Source organism: Calonectris borealis, chromosome 29 (genome assembly GCF_964195595.1).
Source record: "Calonectris borealis chromosome 29, bCalBor7.hap1.2, whole genome shotgun sequence".
Taxonomy (NCBI): domain Eukaryota; kingdom Metazoa; phylum Chordata; class Aves; order Procellariiformes; family Procellariidae; genus Calonectris; species Calonectris borealis.
The window spans coordinates 4,319,636-4,339,364 of record NC_134340.1 but is presented as its reverse complement, the minus strand read 5'-3'; the positions used below and the strand labels follow the sequence as shown (position 1 = coordinate 4,339,364).

At 42.9% G+C, this 19,729-nt stretch overlaps 1 protein-coding gene across 12 annotated transcripts in view; it reads right to left on the bottom strand.

The window, feature by feature from the left end:
• Window positions 1-19,652, bottom strand: part of POGZ (pogo transposable element derived with ZNF domain) — a 39,230-nt gene extending 19,578 nt beyond the window's left edge. For 4 of the 12 annotated variants that reach the window (XM_075176070.1, XM_075176071.1, XM_075176072.1 and 1 more), the window contains exons 1-2: window positions 8,035-8,159; window positions 6,040-6,201 (exon numbers count right to left, since the gene is read on the bottom strand). In XM_075176070.1, coding sequence (XP_075032171.1) covers window positions 6,040-6,201; window positions 8,035-8,158 — 286 coding nt within the window. In that variant the 5' untranslated portion in view covers window position 8,159. The other 8 variants (XM_075176075.1, XM_075176074.1, XM_075176079.1 and 5 more) reach the window with 8 other exon arrangements.
• Window positions 19,653-19,729: the final 77 nt, after the last annotated feature.

Below are 19,729 nucleotides of genomic sequence, written 5' to 3'. Positions count from 1 at the left end.
GGATAGGAAAAAGACGGAAGGAGTGAATGAAAGCTAGAGACAAATAGACTGGATTTGCAATCTTTAAAAAAATTCAGAGAGGTAATCCCTTCACAATACTCCTGAAAATGAGGTGATTATCAAGGAGAAGAGACAGAGCAGTTAAGGAAAAAAAGAAAAAAAAAAAAAGAACCTTTAGATAGTTCTATCAGGTTCTGAACATTTACATCCCACCTAGTATCTGATGAAGGCCCAGTCCAGAGCATCAGCAGATTGTTTTCTCCTCCTCAGTGTCTCGAGCATCTTACTTGACTGACAAGGAGCACACAGTCATCCCCAAATCTTTCAAGGAGTGGAGACCTTGCCAAATGCTGAAAATCTGTGACTGCAAATGAGAGGTCTTACATTGCCACTGGAACTTCCATGAGAAATCCTGAAGCTACGATGACCTCGTGGTTAGTACAGAGGCCACGGTGCAACCTCAAGCAGAGTGTGACAGTCAGGTTTCCAACTCCTTCTGGCACTCCTTTGGAGTTTACAAATAATCTGGGAAGACTTGTACTAGTTTAACAAACAAAAGATGACTTTGGGTTTAAATCCATTTTAAAGCAGAGACCAGCTGACAAAGATCTTCTGGTCAAATCCAATGATTTTGACTCCTTTCTCTCAGTGTGGACTTGGCAGGTCCCTGCCACATTGCTCTCTCCTGAAATGCTATCATTACTAGACAAAACAATAGCAGAAGCATATATAAATACTCTAATTCCTTACCAGAGACTGCAGGTTCTTTTCAATGTGGCCAGGATGGACACAGTTGCATGCCCAATTTTTTTTTTTTTCAGGCTTTGGTAGACTTTCATAAGTGAGAATGACAAGCCTTCTGCAGTAGCATGTCCAAGAGCGTGCAGTACTTCTCTTAGATTGTTTCCAAGGAGGTTTGTAAGGTTTCCACAGGTCCTGGAGCACTTTAAACTCACCGGCCAAGACAGATGTGCATAGATTCACTACTTCATCTAGGGAGAATGAGGAGACCATGGCAGAAATCAGCTGCTGGGAAAGAACAAATTACGTTCTTCTCTCTTCTCCTCCTGCCTCTCAAGTGTATGATTTTCCAAGTAGCTCGCTGGAAATGGCTTAATTTGCTTCTTGGAGGAGGGCGATTTAGACCTAAATGCCAGTTGATGAAGCAAGCCTCCTGAACAGCCCACTTAGTCCAGTGATCCTTGTGCATCCTAGGCCTCTTCCTACACTTCTTGAACTCCTCCTTGACTTCCAGTATGCTACCAGGAAGGCACAATGTAGACATGTAGAAGAGGAGTTTCTTTATCCTCTCTCTCAACTAAGCTCAGCAGAGATGCTCTCCTCTAAAGGAGAAGCCACTCTCGTCAGATGTGCCCTGCATGTTCACAGGAGAGGTTGGACTAACAAAGCCTCTTTAATCTGATACTCCAGAAACCCCATACAGATGATCTGCACTTCACAACAGCGTGACCTTCCTAGAGAAGAACGCTAGTGCTGAGCCCATCAATAAGTTACTCCGCACCGCAAACAACCGAAGTGCAGAGATAGGGACCTCAAAGGTCGAGCACAACACGCCATTGCTAAGGAGGCCATCAGTGCCAAGGTTCCTACCACTGACACAATCCACATCAAAATCAGTGATAAATGGTTAGGACTGGTGTCAGCACGTCATGATTTAGAGGCTACCATAGACGCAGACTTTGAATTCAACACTTGGGCATCAATAAAGGTCCTCTCAGGCTTATGAAGGGTAGACTAATAAGCCTGGGATGACTCAATTCCTTGATGACTCTGTTCTCCAGTGAATGGCCCTCCGCAGCCAGCACCGACAGCTGAGGAGCGAAAAGGAGCAACATAGGGACACACTGTTAAGGTTCTAATGGCAGGTGATTTGGGCATGAAGTGGAGGCAGCTCACCAGGGCACTCCGTGAGGAACAAGGGATTACTGGGCTCTGGGGACAGACACTTGTAGGTATCTGAGGAGCCTTCCATCACTCTTAGGAGAAGCAACTTCAGGTGGCTCCTGTGCTCTCTGAATCCATTTCCAGAAAGTATGGCAGGTTGAGCACTGCTCCAAGACATATCCTTCAAGACACGGGAAGCACAGGGAGCAGAGCCAAGAGAAGCTTCTGCCGTAACACCACTCCCTAGATGACAGGCTAGCTGAGCTTGATGCAAACAAACATATAATTTTTGTCAACAAGTGTAAGAGAGAAAAATTATACTAAATGTTACATATGGTTTAGGGGAGAGAGGGATCACAGGGCAGTATGCAGAGTAAGCACGCACTGCAAGCGTCCTGTCACACTGATGCAGGCAGTAATTTGAACTAGACTAAGTTTTCTCACTTCCCATCCTAACCCAACTTAACCATACACTGTTACGCATTTGCTGTGTATTAAATATAAGCGCAGTATTTTCTTCTACAGTTTCTATATTTTCAGGACAAAAAGCACTTTGCAATTCTTGTGGTGGAAAGAATTATAGGAATGTAAGTTAGATTTTTATCTGATGGTGGAATTATTAAAAAGGAGTCAAGCTGTCAGCCTGATGGGCTGCACGGCACCCATCTCAGTTTCTTGTCAACAACAACAGTGCTTTTTTGGATATAAGTGGAAATAGACAGACGTAGACATTACACCAGCTAGCTATGCACGTATATGTAATATAAGAAAGAACGGTTTGAGTGGGATACAGGTATAGCTAAAAGCAATCAAAGGAAACTAAGGAAAGAAAAAATAAGGCCGAGCGTCACTTCAAATATATTTAGGTTTCAGTAATTTTTCCTTTTATGCCCCAGTAATTTGAGACATTTTAAAACTAATCTGCAGGGAAAAATTTGGATCCAGTAGAAAGATGGAAAAAGATAAGCTAAAAGGTATTTCCATCTTCAGTTTGGAAATCCCGTTTCTTGATTTTTGGACATAGGGTCATTTCTATCCAGTCCAGTACACACTTCTGCTCTGTTCATTCAAAGGAAAACTTGTGGTTTGTGTACCTCAATGTTAAGTACAATACACCTCACAAGAAATTCAAGCACATGTTTGTTAACTTATGATCTTGAACGTTAGATATTATCAACATGGATGCTGTTATTTAAGAAAAAGGATAAATTTTAGGTCTCCAGGCTTGCTCACAATTGAATTACATCCTGGGGGGGTGGGAAAAACAAAACAAAAGCCAACAAAACCTTACACTGGGAGAATGGATAGATTTAATGGGTCTTTTTCAGCCCTAGCTTGTAAGTCTTTTTAATTAATGTAAAACAAAATGCAAGACGACAGCCATGAGCGTAAAAAACAGATTGCTGAAAGCTGGGATGACTCCAGACATGGCTCATTTCGTGAGCGTTCCACATAGTCACAACTTAAACTGGGATGTGACCCTCAGTTACTGGGCCAGCAGAGACTGAAGAGGTGACAGATGTCCCTGTGGCACTTTGCCACTCAAAATCCTCGCTGGCATCAAGCCAAAAAGGATTCCCCTGCAAGTCAAAGTCATGTCATATGAGCTGGTAGTGACTCAACGAATACAATACTCAGGAAAGAAAAGGTCATGCTGTAGGCTGAAGAATTTTGTTTGTATTGGTCCTGAAGTTAATGGGCCAAGCTATCCTCTGCTGCATCAATGCAATCAAGAGGAGAATTTACTCCACCATAAAAGCTGAAGCGCTCCAGATATACGCAAAACCAAGCACGTTTCCGTATTTTTTCACCTAACAGCATTCATCCCAAAGCATTTAAAAGTCTACCACTCAATGAAGGAGAAAGGCCATGTGATGGTGACCAGGAACACACAGCACTACGAACAGCATGTTCCTCACGCCCATACAGAGTTTATTTCCATCCCAGTAGGTCAGAAAAACACAAATATAACCCACATCATCAAGCTCACCCTGAAACATACAGCGCTAACTGTGATGTTGAATACTTTGATGTCGAATACTTTGTTTCGACAATGCTAACCGAGCTGACCAAGCTGCCAAGTCATAAATTCTGCCTATTTGGAAAGTATCTCTGCCTTGCGGCTGTAAAGGTCATTTCCCTCCCTTCTCTCTTCCAAAGCAGACCAACACACACCTCTGAGACTTCCAGATTTTTTCAGCAGTCTAACAGTTCTCCGATTAAACGTTACTTAAGAAATTCTACAAACCCTCCTTAACACGCAGCCTCGCACTGTGGGGCAGAAGGAGATCCCAACACGCAGTACCGCAGCATGAGAAGAGGACAGATCCAACGCGGTTCCTGCAGTGGCATAAGGTGCCAACGGCGCATCTGGCAGGGCAATTCCTGCCGGAGCAGGCAGCCCAGCAAACTGCACCCACCGCTCAAGTCACTTCCACAGAGTAATTTATGATTAGATGACATACTACAAGAGATACACAAAAGAAAAAGGACTACAGAAAGTGATCGATGGAGTCACAGCAAGTAACATCCCTACCTGACTTCAGATTTTAACATATGGAGTAAAATCTGAAGGTGTCAGTTCCTCAATAGCTACCACTAATTCTTTTTGCCAACCAGAATAAAAGAATAAGCATATAAAGACGACAGTCATAGGTAGCTATGTCTATGACTTCATTCCTCTAGTACAGATTAGAGTGATTACTGTCTAGAAACATAACACTGGCTTTTCAGGGAAAGGTTTCTCCAAAGCCTGCAAGGAACTAAGCCGTTAGGAAAACCGTTCCGTGTAGCTCTGAACTGTACCACACATACTAAAAAATACTTCTAGCTAGCCTACAGCAGCAGCAGGCAGCAATCCTCCTAAACCCCTAACGCTCTCGCAGCCCAGAGAGGATGCTGGGCATAGCCAGACTACGCAATAAGGCACTGAGAAAGGAAGGCAAAACCATCACGATTTGTTTTCTTTCTCAACCTTCCTCACTACATTTTCAAATCAGATGACGGTACTCTGAATTAGTTTCCAGAACTTACCACAACCCTTATTTTTGAGACAAACGTACAAACAAATAAAAGAAACAGAGAAGAAAGTTTCTCAGACTATTGTGATTCTGCACAATCCTTTCAAATTTAAGATGTGACAAAGGCCTATCCAAATCAAATTCCTGTACAAATCTCACTGGTTTTATGGGATCTGGGAATCATTTGGATATCAGATTCTATGGAGGCGTATTTGAACTTCTCAGAAGAATATACAAATATTTTACTGATAAATATATTGCTATTAGCAGATTTTTTTTTCCAGTAGCCACACTCATTTTTCTTTTTTTTTTTACCATTAATCTAATTATGGCACACTGATATCACCAAGCCTTTATCAATTTCTTGTAATTGATTTAGAACATCTGTCTCAATTTACTTTTATTAGTAAAGCTATGAAATATTCATCACAACTGTATTACGTAGTGATATCTAATACATTTGGAGTTCAAGATGCTTTTAAGACGCTCCCAACAAAGATACCGGTTTCAAATAATGTATAGAATCTTCCTCATTATTTGTGTGTCTGTTCAAATTTTACTAAAAACGATGCAACGACTTTTAGGTGAGTTTGACAAACATATTTTTACAGCTCCTTAATCCCAAAGAATCCTAAACCCACTTTATAGTTCAGTAGATTAAGTTACGCAGAGAGATTGCTTAAGCTATCTCTGAAATGAAGCACCACAACCCTTTAATAGCAAAAAACCCCCAGAATTATTCACCTTGGAATTTGGCCAAGGCACCAGTTTAACACATCTACTCTTGCAAACACATCACGATGCACCAGGGTGACCCTGCGTAGTCAGGACTTTCATTTTATATCTTACCTGGAAGGTAATACTACCAATGGTAATTTCCATTAATGTGTAAGGACACGGGATTCACTCTCGAGTCGAAGAAAACCAGCTGCTACTCCCTGTAGTCCCTGCAAGTTTTAGCACAACGCCCATCCAAATTCTGCCCTGACACTTCCCCTGTTCAGCCTGTGAAATCTCACGTGCTCACAGCACATGACAGTGTGGCTGCAAGCGAGCCTCACATTTCCCCTCTGCACCCCAAACCCTTCTAAATACTGAAGGCATTTCTGCTTACCATTGCTGTTCACAAATATTGTCACTAGCGTCTTCTTAGCACTGTCACTATTCTGAGCCCCACTGCTACTGACTGACGTGGCTGCCGAAAGATTAGCACCTATGAATGCACGGGCAACAGCTGGCAGAGGGGCAGAAACGGGCTGCAGACTCACTGAAACTGCTAGAAAGGAATGGCATAATTGTATTTAGAAAAAAAATAGAGAAAGTGCAATTTGTTTGTAGAGACACCATACTAGCACGCTGCTTGGCTGTACTGCCATACTATCACACTAAGCAGAAGTTTTAGCTTTGTACAATAGTCCATACTCACTTCTGGCTTCTGTATTTTCTATCAAACGGCACAAGCAAGAGAAATTCCACTTACTTGAGACCGCTGTCCATGACTGAATCACTTTGTCCTTCCAAACACCCTCCTAGCCTGACATCTCTGAACGCTATGCAAAGTACTCTCCTCCTAAACCTTCCCTGGAAGGAAGGCCAGGGGAAGCAGGTGACAGCCGTCAGCAGAGGCAGCATAAGCAGGGACAGCCCTAAGCAGGGACAGCCTCATTCTACTCACCTCCAATTATCAACAGGCCTTCCAAAGCCCCCAGCGTTGAATACTTCCACAAACACCCAGTGTTAACCACGAGTTGTGTGGAACAGCTACTGCCAAGGAGTTAGCAGCACTGACTACCAAGAACGCTCCCACAGCACTTCACACCAGGACCAGAGCTCAGGATCGCAGCAGTCAGAAACGCAAGATGTTGAATCACCATCATCAGTTACCCCTGGCCTACGACAAGACACAGACCCATCTCTGTTCCAGATATTAAGCTGATGCTTTGCTTGACCTTGACCAAGAAAAAAGTAATTGAAATGGCTGAACAAAAGCTTAACTTATTAAACGTGCCAGTCTACTTCACCCACACACATAGCTGGGGTAAGAATTCTTTTTTCCACATTGGACTCAAGTGTGTGCCAAGAACCAAAGGGACAGTGAATAAAATTTTTTCTTATTATAGTCATGTTTCATTTACTCCCAAATTGTGAAATGTTCATCATCAAGGTTTAATTTGTTTCAGATAGGTATATGCACAATGGCCCGACTCACTGTGTTGATACCAACAGAAATCAACAATCAGAAAGTACCATCCTTGTATCTTTACTGAGTTAGGGTTCCATTACATCATATAGCATCTGAAAAACATAAAGCCTCCCATCTGGCAATTACTGTTTTTTTTCAGTCCAAATTTCTCATTATTTGAGACAACTAGTGGATAACAACATACTCTGACCTGCACATTAAACGCAAAGTCTGAATATCAAAGTTACGCATCTTTCCATTTGCAGAAAACAGGCAAAAAAAAAAAACAACCCCAAACCAAAAAAAACCCAACTGAAACTGATTACATCAAATCATGGGTTAAATAAGTAATAATAAACTAGTTTTAATCTCACTAGTTTGACTAGGTTAAGTCACAGGAAATGCAATTCACCAATCAGATACCTGACTTCCTCACTCATTTCAAAATTGCTAGAAGGATCAGAAGTTACTCACCACTGGATGCTGATACGTACTAAAGCACTTTGTAAAAGAAAAAGCATCATCTTCTATGTAAATTATCAATTCTCTGCTTTTAAGAAACTACTACTTTGGCTGTAGAACATCAATAACTTAGCCAAAGTTCCCTTCTCATGTTTTGAACAGGTCACCCTTTCCAACACCTGCAAAAATCTTACTTCTCTTGCACAGAGAAAATAGCTGTTTCCTGCCTCCTAAACTACTTATTCACAGGACACCTGGCCGTGTCCAGCACCACCATCATGTCAGCTCTACCCAGCACTCAAAAGCTCTCTTCACAAACAGAGAAATTGAAATTGGTTACATGACTCATTAACAGGTTTTTTAGCTATCAAATAAGACTACTTACTGGATAGGATGTAATCAATCACTGCCATTTCCCTTTAACACCGATAACAGGAATAATTCTAGACTAAAATAGTTAATTACCCGTAGCAGTTTTATCAACTGAATTATAATCCTCAACAACAGAATCTTCAATCACATCACTGATTTTCTGCCATGGTTCCAGCTCCTCCTCCTCACATTCCATAAAAAGGTCCGTGTCCGCCATCCTGCAAAGGGAAAAGAAGAGAAACCATTACTGGAAAACTGTTTTCTCGGGCAGCAAAAGTCTCATTATAAGAAAAATTCTAATGCCAGAAATATGAACAATGTTTTTATTTCCTAGTATTCCAAAGAAAAAAAAATTGACTCTACATCCTACTTTAATAGGCTGTGTTTCCTTTTCAGATAAATCTGTGAAGCTGGTGCTGAAAACCCTTGGTTTTAACTTAACATTGCAGAGGTTTTGCCTCTCCTGAACAAGAAGGCCAACTTAACAGCTTTGAAATCAGAAGTCACTGCCTCAAAACCCCAGTACCTTTAAATAAATTAATAACTGTGACTGCAGGAAGGAAGAATCTTGGGTTTTGTTCTGTTCATGGTTTTGAATATTCTAGGATTACTGCCAACACACATGACAGAGATTGAATATCCAAGCTTAAATGAGTAAAAAATGCGTGCACAAATGTGCGAACAGTCCTCAGCTAACCTCAGCCGACCCCTCCAATCAAACCCGCATGTACCCAAACCCCTGCACGCTCCCCCAGCCCTGGCTCCTCATCTTCCTTGTAGCAGGGAATATGACAAGACAATTATGAACTAGTTCAAAGAAAAAAAAAGAAGTAAAGGGATTTTCTAGGATCAGATACATAGCTATTGTCTTTCAACTCCAACGAATGTTCTCGTGATCTCCGGAGTAAAGTACCCAATTTACCTTTTCCGCACTACTCGTTACTGGGTATAACCATTACCATATTTATTCAGAGAAAAGACACCACAGACCATTCCAGCCTGTTTTGTCTCTCCTCATGAGTAAGTCTCTCTCCTTCTTGCCACCAGTCTCTAGAACTTCTATTTTGGCTACGTCTTTGTGAGACAGGGAAGCAAAAACAAAGGCAGTTACATAAGCAGGGGGTGTATCACTGCTAATGTAACAACGTTATAATGTTATAATTCGCAGTGTTACTTTTTGCTCCACTATTTACCTATCTTCCCACTTTGTTTGCTTTCCTGAGCACGACTGCACACAGAACACAAGTTTTTACGTATCTGCCTACAGTGAAAGCCAAGTATTTTCTCCTGGGACTGCACCTAATCTAGACCTCAGTGATGTATAAATCTGTATGTGTTTAAAGTTAAGAGTTCAATTAACATTCAGACCATCAAGCCAGAATTGAGAGCAAGATGATTCACAATTATCAACAGTCTCAAGTGTCTTACAGGAGATCTCTTCTCAGAAGGTGGGAGAGTTGCCACCAAAGGTCTCCAAAAAGCTGATTTTCACGACTATTACTGAGATCTAATCAATAGACGCACATTTCCAATCACACTTTGACAACTTACAAGCCATTAAGCCAAGCTGCCTAAAGGATCTTTCTCCCTGACCTAATTTCGCACTGTTTCAGGATTTGGCTGTTTCTAAACTTCACTTATAAGTGATGCTTGTGCAAAATTTTAATTCTCCTTAATAATACACTCAGGAGTCTTCAACCAATATGACGAATTCTAGAGGCTCAATTGCATTTTTAAAGGAAATAAGGATTATTATAGGAAACAAGACACCACAAAAACTGAATTTCCTAATTTCCCACCTGGGTTAGAGTAAAAAAGAACCGATTCTTCCCCTCTACTATCAACCACCAGAAAGGCTGGGAGCAGAACAAGTAGCAGTCCTGTACGGTAAGTGAATGGGAATCAAGATGTCTAGAAGGGATTTTGCTCTTCTTGATTACATTTTGGTGGCAAAAGAGACGTTATGATTGTGTTTTGTCATCTCTACTACCATTTGACAGCCATAAAAATCTGACGAGAAATGTTCTGAGACAAACTGGCCAAAATAAACAGCTTATAATAGGGGACAAGCAAGAAAATAATCCAACTCATGTGCAGACAATCTGTGTTTTCAATAGCCATAGAAAACAGTGATGACCAGAAGGCTTAAACAGGGAATAACATTTATTAGCTCACTGCTGAAAAACTGGAAGATACGTAGCTTTAAAATATAAGCTGGATTAAGTAACCACAGAGCAATTAAATTATAAGTCTTGTATCATTAAGCTATGTCTACCCTTCTTATCCCAACACAGTCGTAATTCTGGCCAAACAAACGCTCAGTCTGCTATAAACTTCAGTTTGTAAATCAGTCTAAAGCTAGGATTTACAGCAGCGGCTGCTCAGACTGTGGGTGCAACCACCTTGTGCAAATGCAGTCTTTAATTTTTATTTGTGTTGTGCCATACTAGCTGTAAAATGCAAAAGCATAATCATCAGGGACTTCCTGCAATACAACATGAAGCCAAAACAGAATTTCGACAAATGCTGATCGAAGTAACTCTCTTAACCAGGTAAGCCTCAAAAAAAAAAAAAAAAAAAAAAGAATCTTAACCACTTCTTGTTGTTTGCCAAATTCAAACTGCCAGCACCTTTTTTGAAGCAACACATACCATTGTTTTCCCCTAGATACAGGCAGTCTCTCAGACTCTAATTTTTCTGTGTTGTATTTGTGTAAAAAGCGTTCGCAGAGCTTATACTGTGATGTAGTCGCATGATGGTGTTTTACTAAGAAATATTCATTTTAGTTTTATGCCTGATTATGCTAATACACATAATTCTCACTTCCCAATTATGCTTTTGAAGCACAGTAATATTCATTTTAAGAATAACATAAAGAATGGTATTTAAAGGAAGCCCATCGCACCCCTCATGTTCGGTAGCTGATCTTCTTTTGTTCCCCACTTCCGCCACACTCATATCGATAAAAGAGTCGAAGTCACTCGTCTTACCCCGCACACAACTCTGAACGACTAGTCCTGCCATTACTCCTATGAGGACACAGAGCAGTAGCACTTTTAACTAAACTGGTTTATGCCTATTCACATATACTGCCAATTTGAAACATTTATTTAATATAGCTACCCCCAAGCCTCACAATTTTGTGTATTTACAGCGCAGAATCTTAAATAATACAGTAAACGAAAACATTTCTGTATAATTTCACTTTTGATCTCTACGAAATTGGATTTGCCCTTCCTTTATGAAGGCCTTTAAAAGACAAAGAGCCCCCAAAGTCCAACCCAACCCACAAATAACTCACTCATACCAAGACCACCTCTTTTAGTCTCTTAAGAGGGGCTGGGGGGACCTAAAGAGATTGCTCAAATTGAGGATGTTCGTGGGCTCGTTCAGCTATCAGGAAAAACTCTTAGTAGAGAAATATTATCTAGTATCGTGGTTTTACAAGGGAAATATAAAGAATCCTGTTTCTCTGAACAGAGGTAGAACAAGAGCCAATTTCCTTTTCTCACCGTTTCAAATCCTTCTCAGTCAACTTCTAGCCTAAAAAGTACACTCTCAGGAACTTTAAATGACCTTGCCTCTTCCAGCTGTCCCCCAAGCGCTCTGCTTTGGTATTCTGTCCAGAGATGCAAGCACACCTCCATAGCTGTGTTCTCCTCGCGGTTACCACACCTTTCCAGCATGCACTTTGAGATGAGAAAAATCCAGTAACAGCTCAGGCTTGCCCAGCTGGCCAGTGGATCCACTAGCAAGTTATCAGCAAGCAAAGGGACATTTAACGGTTCCGCATGCAAAATGACGGGGCTGTGCTTTGCACGCTGTAACACTGCCTGGAGCACAACACTGAGATAGACTTAAACCAACTAGAGTCCAGAAGAGAGCTAGAAAATGTGATCTTCAAGAAAAGATGGAATGCCCTGGAGTTTTTCCATCTATAGAGGACATTACCGAAGCACAATAATCTTCAGATATGTGAAAGGCTATTGCAAAGTGGTCTGTTCTCCACACCTGTGATGGAAACAAGAAATGAAGGGCTCAAATTGAAGGACAGAAGATTCCAACTTAGACACCAAAAAACCTTCTAGGAATAAAGATGAAGCACTGCAACAGGCTGCCCAGGAACTCATGAAATTTCCAGTTCTGGATGCCCCTGGGAACCGACAGATCTGTAAGAGAAGGTATATACAATATAAAGGAGGCAAGGTGGATTAAATGTCTTGCTGGGCACATTTGAGGCTCCATTTTTCTAAAGTATTGTGTAATTCATGAACTAAACACATATTACCAGATATTTTTGCACTACTACAAAACAGCAAGTATACTTTAGCTGTTGACACCGAGGCTTTTGCTATAGGAAGCAATTAAATACTCCTGTAACAGTTAACTCTCTTCATCTTGCTGAATACACAAAACATTACTAATAAATAAAGCACATAAACCAAATTACCCCAACCTAGCACATCCAAACTCCTGCTCATAAATACTGTATAAAGCAGTAGTTGTTCAAATGTGTCCGTTAAACTTTTCACAGAAACATAAGCCTAAAACTAGTCTTAGTAAAATGTCTTGTAATCAATGAGAAAAAATAGCCAACTGATAAAAAAAAATTAATCAAGTCTCTTACTTGTCAAATAAAATTACATTAGTATATTTAAAAAAAAGAAAGCAAAGAGTATTACAGTAATCCTAATATACAATTAACCAAGTGTATTACATTAAGCATGAAAAAGCTCACATTCTCCATAGCACCCATTACCTGCATGCTTCAAAGACACTACTAGCTTCTTCATTTACATAAAACCTGCGGTGTGTAAAAAATTTTATTAACCTTATCTCAAAGGTGGGAAACAGAGTTCAGTGAAATTAAGTGACTTGCCAAAGATTCTACGAGCAGCGAGTGGCTTAGTCAGAAATAAAACTCAAGATGCTCAGCCCTTGTTCACATCATTGAACGCAAACTCAAACTTCCTCCTGTTTCTCCTGTTATGTTTTTTTTTTTTTAAAAAAAAAAAAAGGACAACAAAAATAATTTCTGAATGACAAATGGCAAGAAAATAGATTCCAAGAAATGAAGCTCTGATGTACAGGTTTATGCCAGAGATCTGCTTAGCAGGGGAAAGCAAGAATCAAAGAGCCGTAAATAGTATTTTCTCTGCCTGTTAACATAAACTTTTTTATAATTACAAGATCTTAGTAAAAACAAGCAAAATCTCATATGGGATATACACAAAGATCTTGAATGGACAGCTGTTACAATTGACCAATAACTACATATTTATGATTTTCAATATTCATCTTTCACAGAAACATCTAGAAAAAAATCCTCTGTGAAGCTTCTAGGACAAAGCTTCTCTTCGCTGGCAAAACCGGTGGCGCTTACAACAGTAACTATTTGTCTGGAATCATATTACCCCACGCCAGAAAGTAAGAGTGCCTTAATGCTATAGTGATGGGCTGTCTATAAATAGTCAGGATAAATAACCTGCTCTATTAATTAAAGCATGCACATATGCCTGCCCAGGAAGGTTAGAACTACAGAGGAAGTCTTTGCACACATTGTTTAAAGAAGAAAAAAAAATAATTATTCAACACCTCATAATTATTCAAAAGATGCAAAGACAAAATGCTAAAGAGACTGTAGTTACAAGCTTCTTTTGACACTAACTTACATTATGCGCATAGTATTTCATCTGTTCATATCAACTGAACTAAGAAAATGTCTCCTCTCTTCTATAATGTAACAGCTTTGTTTTTCAAAGCTTTGATCTTGAATATTTTTGTATGCAAGAAGCCTTTGCTCAATAAAATGATTAATCCTAATGATAAATACTCTACATTTAGCTTTTCAGCACACGGTTGGCAGATGCTTGGTTGAAAAATATGGATGCCAAAAAAATTTACAAAAAAAAAAAATTACAAAGTGTTCTAGACACACTGCATGAAATAAAGCCTTTCAGACCGAAAGGTATTTTTTCTCCCCTTTAGCTGGAAAATGGGAGACCACCTTCAGGGGAAGAGCCAATATTTATTAGCCTTACACAAATAACTGGCACGACGGCAAGACATAGATCCTTTATTTTTTGTCAGCTGATGTGGTTCATACTCATTGTTGCCATAGAGGGGAAAAAAGCCAACAGCCATTAAACTCTTGTATTAAAAGGCCGGCCACCTGATTACATTCTCTGATGAACGGGATCACCATTACCAGGGGAAATCCAACAATAAAGGCTTTTTATTTGCATACTCTGCCATGAGAAAAGGAGAAATCCTTTTCTTTTTTCCTATGCCTCACTGAAAAAAAAAAAAAAATTCTCCCCTGTAATTTCAACTGAAATTTGGAGTCTAAGATCCAATGCCGTTTATTTATCAATGAACCACTTTCACATAGTTAGAAAGCCATCAGATACAATCCCTGCAGACTGTCATTATTGTCTCAAGAGAAAATGACTGAACAGGTAGAAAGGACAAAACATTGTACTGTGGTTTAAAAGATCGCTGGCACTTTCAGTCTTCAAAACCATCTCAATAAACAAAATAAACAAAATAAACACTTAGCCCAGTTTCTCCACCTAAGTGAGGTGGCAAACAAAGGACTCGGCTACCACAATGCAAGTTTTAACTCAGTAAATTCACTGACTTAGAGTGATGCAAGCAGAGAGAATCAGGTCCCAAGTGTTTTCTATTATCTAAAGCACCTGTGGATAGCAGGTTTTACATGACAGCTGCAGAATAAGGCAGCTGTGTCTCATTGAAGTGATCTCTAAAAGATGTGTGGTTATATATTTACAGTTTCATTCACAGCTTGATATTATTTGACACAAAGCAAACAAGTTATGACATACATATGCTGTACATACACACACTTCTTTTTAAAAAGGACTTCAAATTAATGACTCGTTCACAGTGTTCTTCAAAATTCAGATGATGGGATGCACTACTCTTGCTATATAAGCTTCATTTTCTAAGGCTTTTAATTAAAAAAAAAAAGTATAAATAAATCAGTACTTGTCAGGCCACCGCTGGTGGCCCAATTTCTGCCTACTGGGTGAAATCATCTGCAACACCATCAGTCTTAAGGGCATACTAGCAGGTCAGAAATAAATACGAACTCCATGATATAGGTGACCTGGTAAAGCAAAACGCTGAATTTTGTTTCAAGATGGAACAAAGGGGAGGGATAGAGACTTATCCCAGAGGGACAGAGACTATTACCCAGAATTTCACAATGTCCTCCCTCCAACACGACGTACTATATAGCCACGTACTTTACTGACGGAAAAGCAAGGCAGAATTCATCAGGCCTGCGCGGATCAAATGCGGGAAGTTTTGACAGAGCGGCGAAGGACCCAGGAACCTCCGCTCCTACCTCTCACTCCCCCTCAGCTGTTTGTATTGCCTTTCTCTGGATAGGAATGAACTCCAGATGCAAATATGTTTACGCTCTGACTGTCACAAAATGGGTAGCAAATTCAGTCATTTTAAATAACAGATATCCTAGTCTTAAAAGATATCACCAAGCCTTCACAAATCCTAATTTAAAGCCTTAGTCACATTTTCAAAAGAGAATATGCATCTTCTTGTGAATTTACAATGTAAAAACCCAAGTGAATATGCAGTGAGAATCAATCCAAGTATTAGCACATAGCATTAATATGCTAGTATTTTTTTTCTTTTTTAAAGAAAAAAGTCCCAACTGACTCCCATGGGGAACCCATGCTCACAGTTGACTATTAGTAATGAAGGAGTGAATGAAAGCTGAGGAAATGACAAGGAAATAGTTTATGAACTTTAACGATGGGCCTTGCATCTTCCAAAAGTCTATGACTGATAAATTTTAGCACAAAGGTGACTCCTGCAAGTTCTTGCACAGAGCTTCCACTTTATTCACCCACACTACACCTGGCAGCACAGCAGTTTGGGACAGAGCTGGCACAAAGAAGCCCCAGAACAAAGAGCAAGTGCCTGCAATGTATCTGCACAGGGAATCTCTGCAACAGCTCCTAGAGAGAAGATGCCGTGGGCTGGCGATCAGGCTTACGGGGAAGGAAGAAATACACCCAGGGCAAACTGCATCCTACTGACTCCACTGGGACGAGGGAATGCGGCTGCGCTACCCTGCAATGAAAGGTGGAGGTAGGTTGTGCACAAACTACATCCCAGAAGATTACATTTTTAGCACCAAGTGTATAAACTTTCTTCATCCTTCTTGCCAAAGGTTTGTCAGTTTTTATGCCAGTCTAGATTTGCTATTGAAGATTTAATTGCAGCATGGTTATAATGCTATCAATACCCCAATCCTTTCTCCCAACTATAAAACAACCTTCTCCCCTCCCATCAGTCCAGAAAAGAAAACACAAAACATAAGATTGAGCGTCTGTCTTTAGGAGACCTACAAATAAGCTTGAGGAGATGATTCAATGCACGCTCTAAGACAGAAATTAATGCATAAATCAACTTCTCTTGTCCAAGTTCTCCTTCTGAATGACCACTACTTCTCTCCGTTACATCTTCCCTTGGTGAACACGCAGCCTCCATAGAATTGCTGTCTTGTTACTTATTTTCTCACTTACTTTCAATAATGTGTACTTAAGGGCAAGGAATATACCTTAACTTTTTAAGAACCTAGACACCTGACGAGGTTATATTAAATGCAAATGAATCCTACGATAAAGGTTTCTGCTGTCAAGACACGCTGCAATCCCTGCCCTGAAAAAAAGATAATGCTCTTCAGTGGCTTTTAATGACTAACTGGCACAGCCTAAAACTGATATAATCTAAGCGATGAAAATACATATTGGATGATGTTTGCATGACTGTTTATATGGCTATTCATCATGAGCAACACCTCCGAAAGAAGAGGGGAGGTGAAAGGCACTGCGCAAGTTGAATGCCAGAGTTCAACAGTTACATCCTTCAGGCCAAGGTAAATTTACTTTCTGTTGACTGATGTGGTTGACTTGACTTTGCTGGGTACTGAAATAATTTCAAAAGGCATATTACATTTCCTATGAATGCTATCATTTAAAGTCCTATATGTTTTATTAAAGGCTTTGAAGTGTGTGATGCCTACTAATTAAAATTTATTATTACACACTCAATTATAATGATTGTTATCTACCTTAAAGTTTGAACTGCAGAGTGACGAAAACAAACCGCTTTCTGATTATTTGTCTCTAGAGACTGGCTTAACACTTTTTGTGTATTTTGTGAGCATAGGGCTACCTTGAAGCTTCTAGAGTCCAAGAGCGTGTCTGTAGCTAATGTTTCTGCCATGGGCTCTTTTGTGCGGAGACAGCATGGAGCACTCCACTCATGTCAACGTGGATGCAGGTCTGCTCGCACGAAGGCAGTTGGAGGTTCTCTGACAGTATCTAAGCAGCTGTGGGGATGGTGCACACAAACAACGTAACTGTATATATCCACAAACACGAGACCAACTGTAAGTAACATTTGCAGAACCCCGCACCCAGACAGAGCTTAAAGCGGCCGCGGAGAGCAAGCTCTCTGGGTGGGCAGCCCCGTAGGACAGCCTTATGCACGCTAATAATTATATGACTGAAAAAAAGACATGCATGCAGTAAGCTTGGCTTCACGTTCAAGGATAAAAATTAACAACTGCAGCAACCTGAAGCTATGAGACAGTATACACGGAGAACCAGAGTAGGGAAGATGCATAATTTGTATATCCTTGCAAAGTATTCCCCAAAAGAAGCAACAGATCCCCCCCATCCTCTACCCCCACTTCCGATCACTCACTCCTGCCCCATTTGTTATGTCTTGGTGACAGCTGCAACTGCTGCCAAGTTAATAAAAATAAAGCTGTGTGTGTTGTCATGTGTTGCGTGTTTCCTGCAAGGGTGTTGGGCAGCAGGCTTCATGCCTCTGCTTCATCTCCACACATGCTTTCTGTCGCATCCCAGTCAAGGGGAAGAAGCAGAGAGCGAGGATGCCCTAATGCAGCAGCCTGGGCTCCCCAGACACTGCGAAGAGCAGGACCATAGCAAAGGCCGGGCAAACATCTTGACGATACCTAATTTTTAATATCTGTAGCCAGAAGAATCAGCCATGGGATATTCTGCATAAGCCTTTCAGGGAGCCCAGTCCGTCTCCAGAAGAACTCGCTAAACTGAATTCCTGATCCAGCAATGGGGCAGGCGAGCCGGTATGTCAGGGGCACGCTGCTCGTCGGGGAGAAAGCTCTGGCCAAGGGCAGCGAGCGATCCAAGATTTCTTGTTAGTGTAAGGAGAGGGGGCAGGCGAGGAAGCATAAGGAGAGGGCCTGCAAGCTCAGGGAAACAAATAAAAACATTTTCGCCTCTACAGCTCTACACAGTGGAAGAGCCCCTTCCACTGGGGCTGTGGGCAGGGAGCCTGGCGCCAAGGCGGTGAGACCTTTCTTGTCACCAAAGGATGACACCGAAGGGAGAAGCGCGCGGCAGAGCAAGCAGACCCCACCGCCCCGGGGAAGCCGCTGAGGAAAGGGGTAGGCTGGCAAGCCCAGCTCCCCTCGGCCTCAGACAAGAAGGCAACGGAGAGGGGAACCACTCTGTGAAGGTGGAGAACGTGCAGGCCAAGGGGGGACTCTCGCCCTCTGAAGGGGTGGGCAGAGACTCCCCCCGCCGTTAACTTCCTTTAAAAAGGGGCAGAAAGGACATTTCTCAGTGAAGTAAAGCAAATCCCACCCTCAGTGATTGTGGCGGCTAAGAAAGAGAGAGAAAAATAATCCCCGTGCCCAACATGGCCGCCCACCCAGCACCAGCCATGGGAAAAGGAGGAGGGGGAGGCAAGACGGGGAGGATGCGGCAGCCCCCTCCCCCGGGGATGGCGACCCCGCGAGCGGCGGGGGGAGGCCCCGCTCGGCGCCGGGGTGTTTTGTGCGGCGTCCCCAGCCGCGGCGGCGGCGGGGGGGGGGGGGAGCGGAGGGAGCTGCCGGTTCCGATTCACCGCCCGCTCCCCCCCCCCCCGACGGAGGGGGGTGTGCGCGGATCCCTCCGCCTCCCCTCAGAGCCCAGGCGGGCGAGCGGCGGCCGGGCGGCATTCCGCCGCCCAGCGGGAGCCGCCGCCGCGGCTCCTCCCCGTCCCCCGCCTCGGCAGCCCCGAGCCCTCCCTCCTCCCGCCGCCGCCGCCGCCGCTTTGTGTACGGCGCGCTCTGGCCCGGCCGCCACCCCCCCTCCCTCCTTCTCCCCCAGACCCGGGCGGTTCGAACCGGTTCTAACGGTCACCAACCGCCGCCCGCGCACGGCGCCCCCCCACCACACACAACCCCCCCCGCCGCCGCCGCCGCCCCCCACATAACGGGCGCGCAGCACCTCACCTTCCTCGCCGCCGCGCTCTCCCGCCGCCGCCTCAGCCGCGGCCGCTCGCTCTTAAAGGGCCCCGCGCGCGCGCCCCCCCCGCGCTCCGCCGCTCTCCGGGCGAGGCGACCGGCAGGGGAGGGCAGGTGGCATGAGCCCGCGGGAACCCCGAGCGTGATGCTGAGGAGGAGGAGGAGGAGGAGGAGGAGGAACTATCGCTTTTTCTGCTCTCCCTCTGTACGTTCTCGCGGGGGGCGGCTCCGTGCTTTGCGTGTGTCTCCCCCCCCGCGCCCCCCCGTCAGAAGAGAGAGGGGAAAAAAAAAAAGAGCGCCCGGCGGGCTGATACACGCGCGAGGCGCCCGCAGACACACACACACACATACACACACACACACACAAAAAAAGGGGACCTGGCCGGCGGAGGGATACGGTGACGTCATTTCCTTCTGGGCCGCAGGGCGGTGCGGGGATTGGCGCGCGGCGCGGTGACG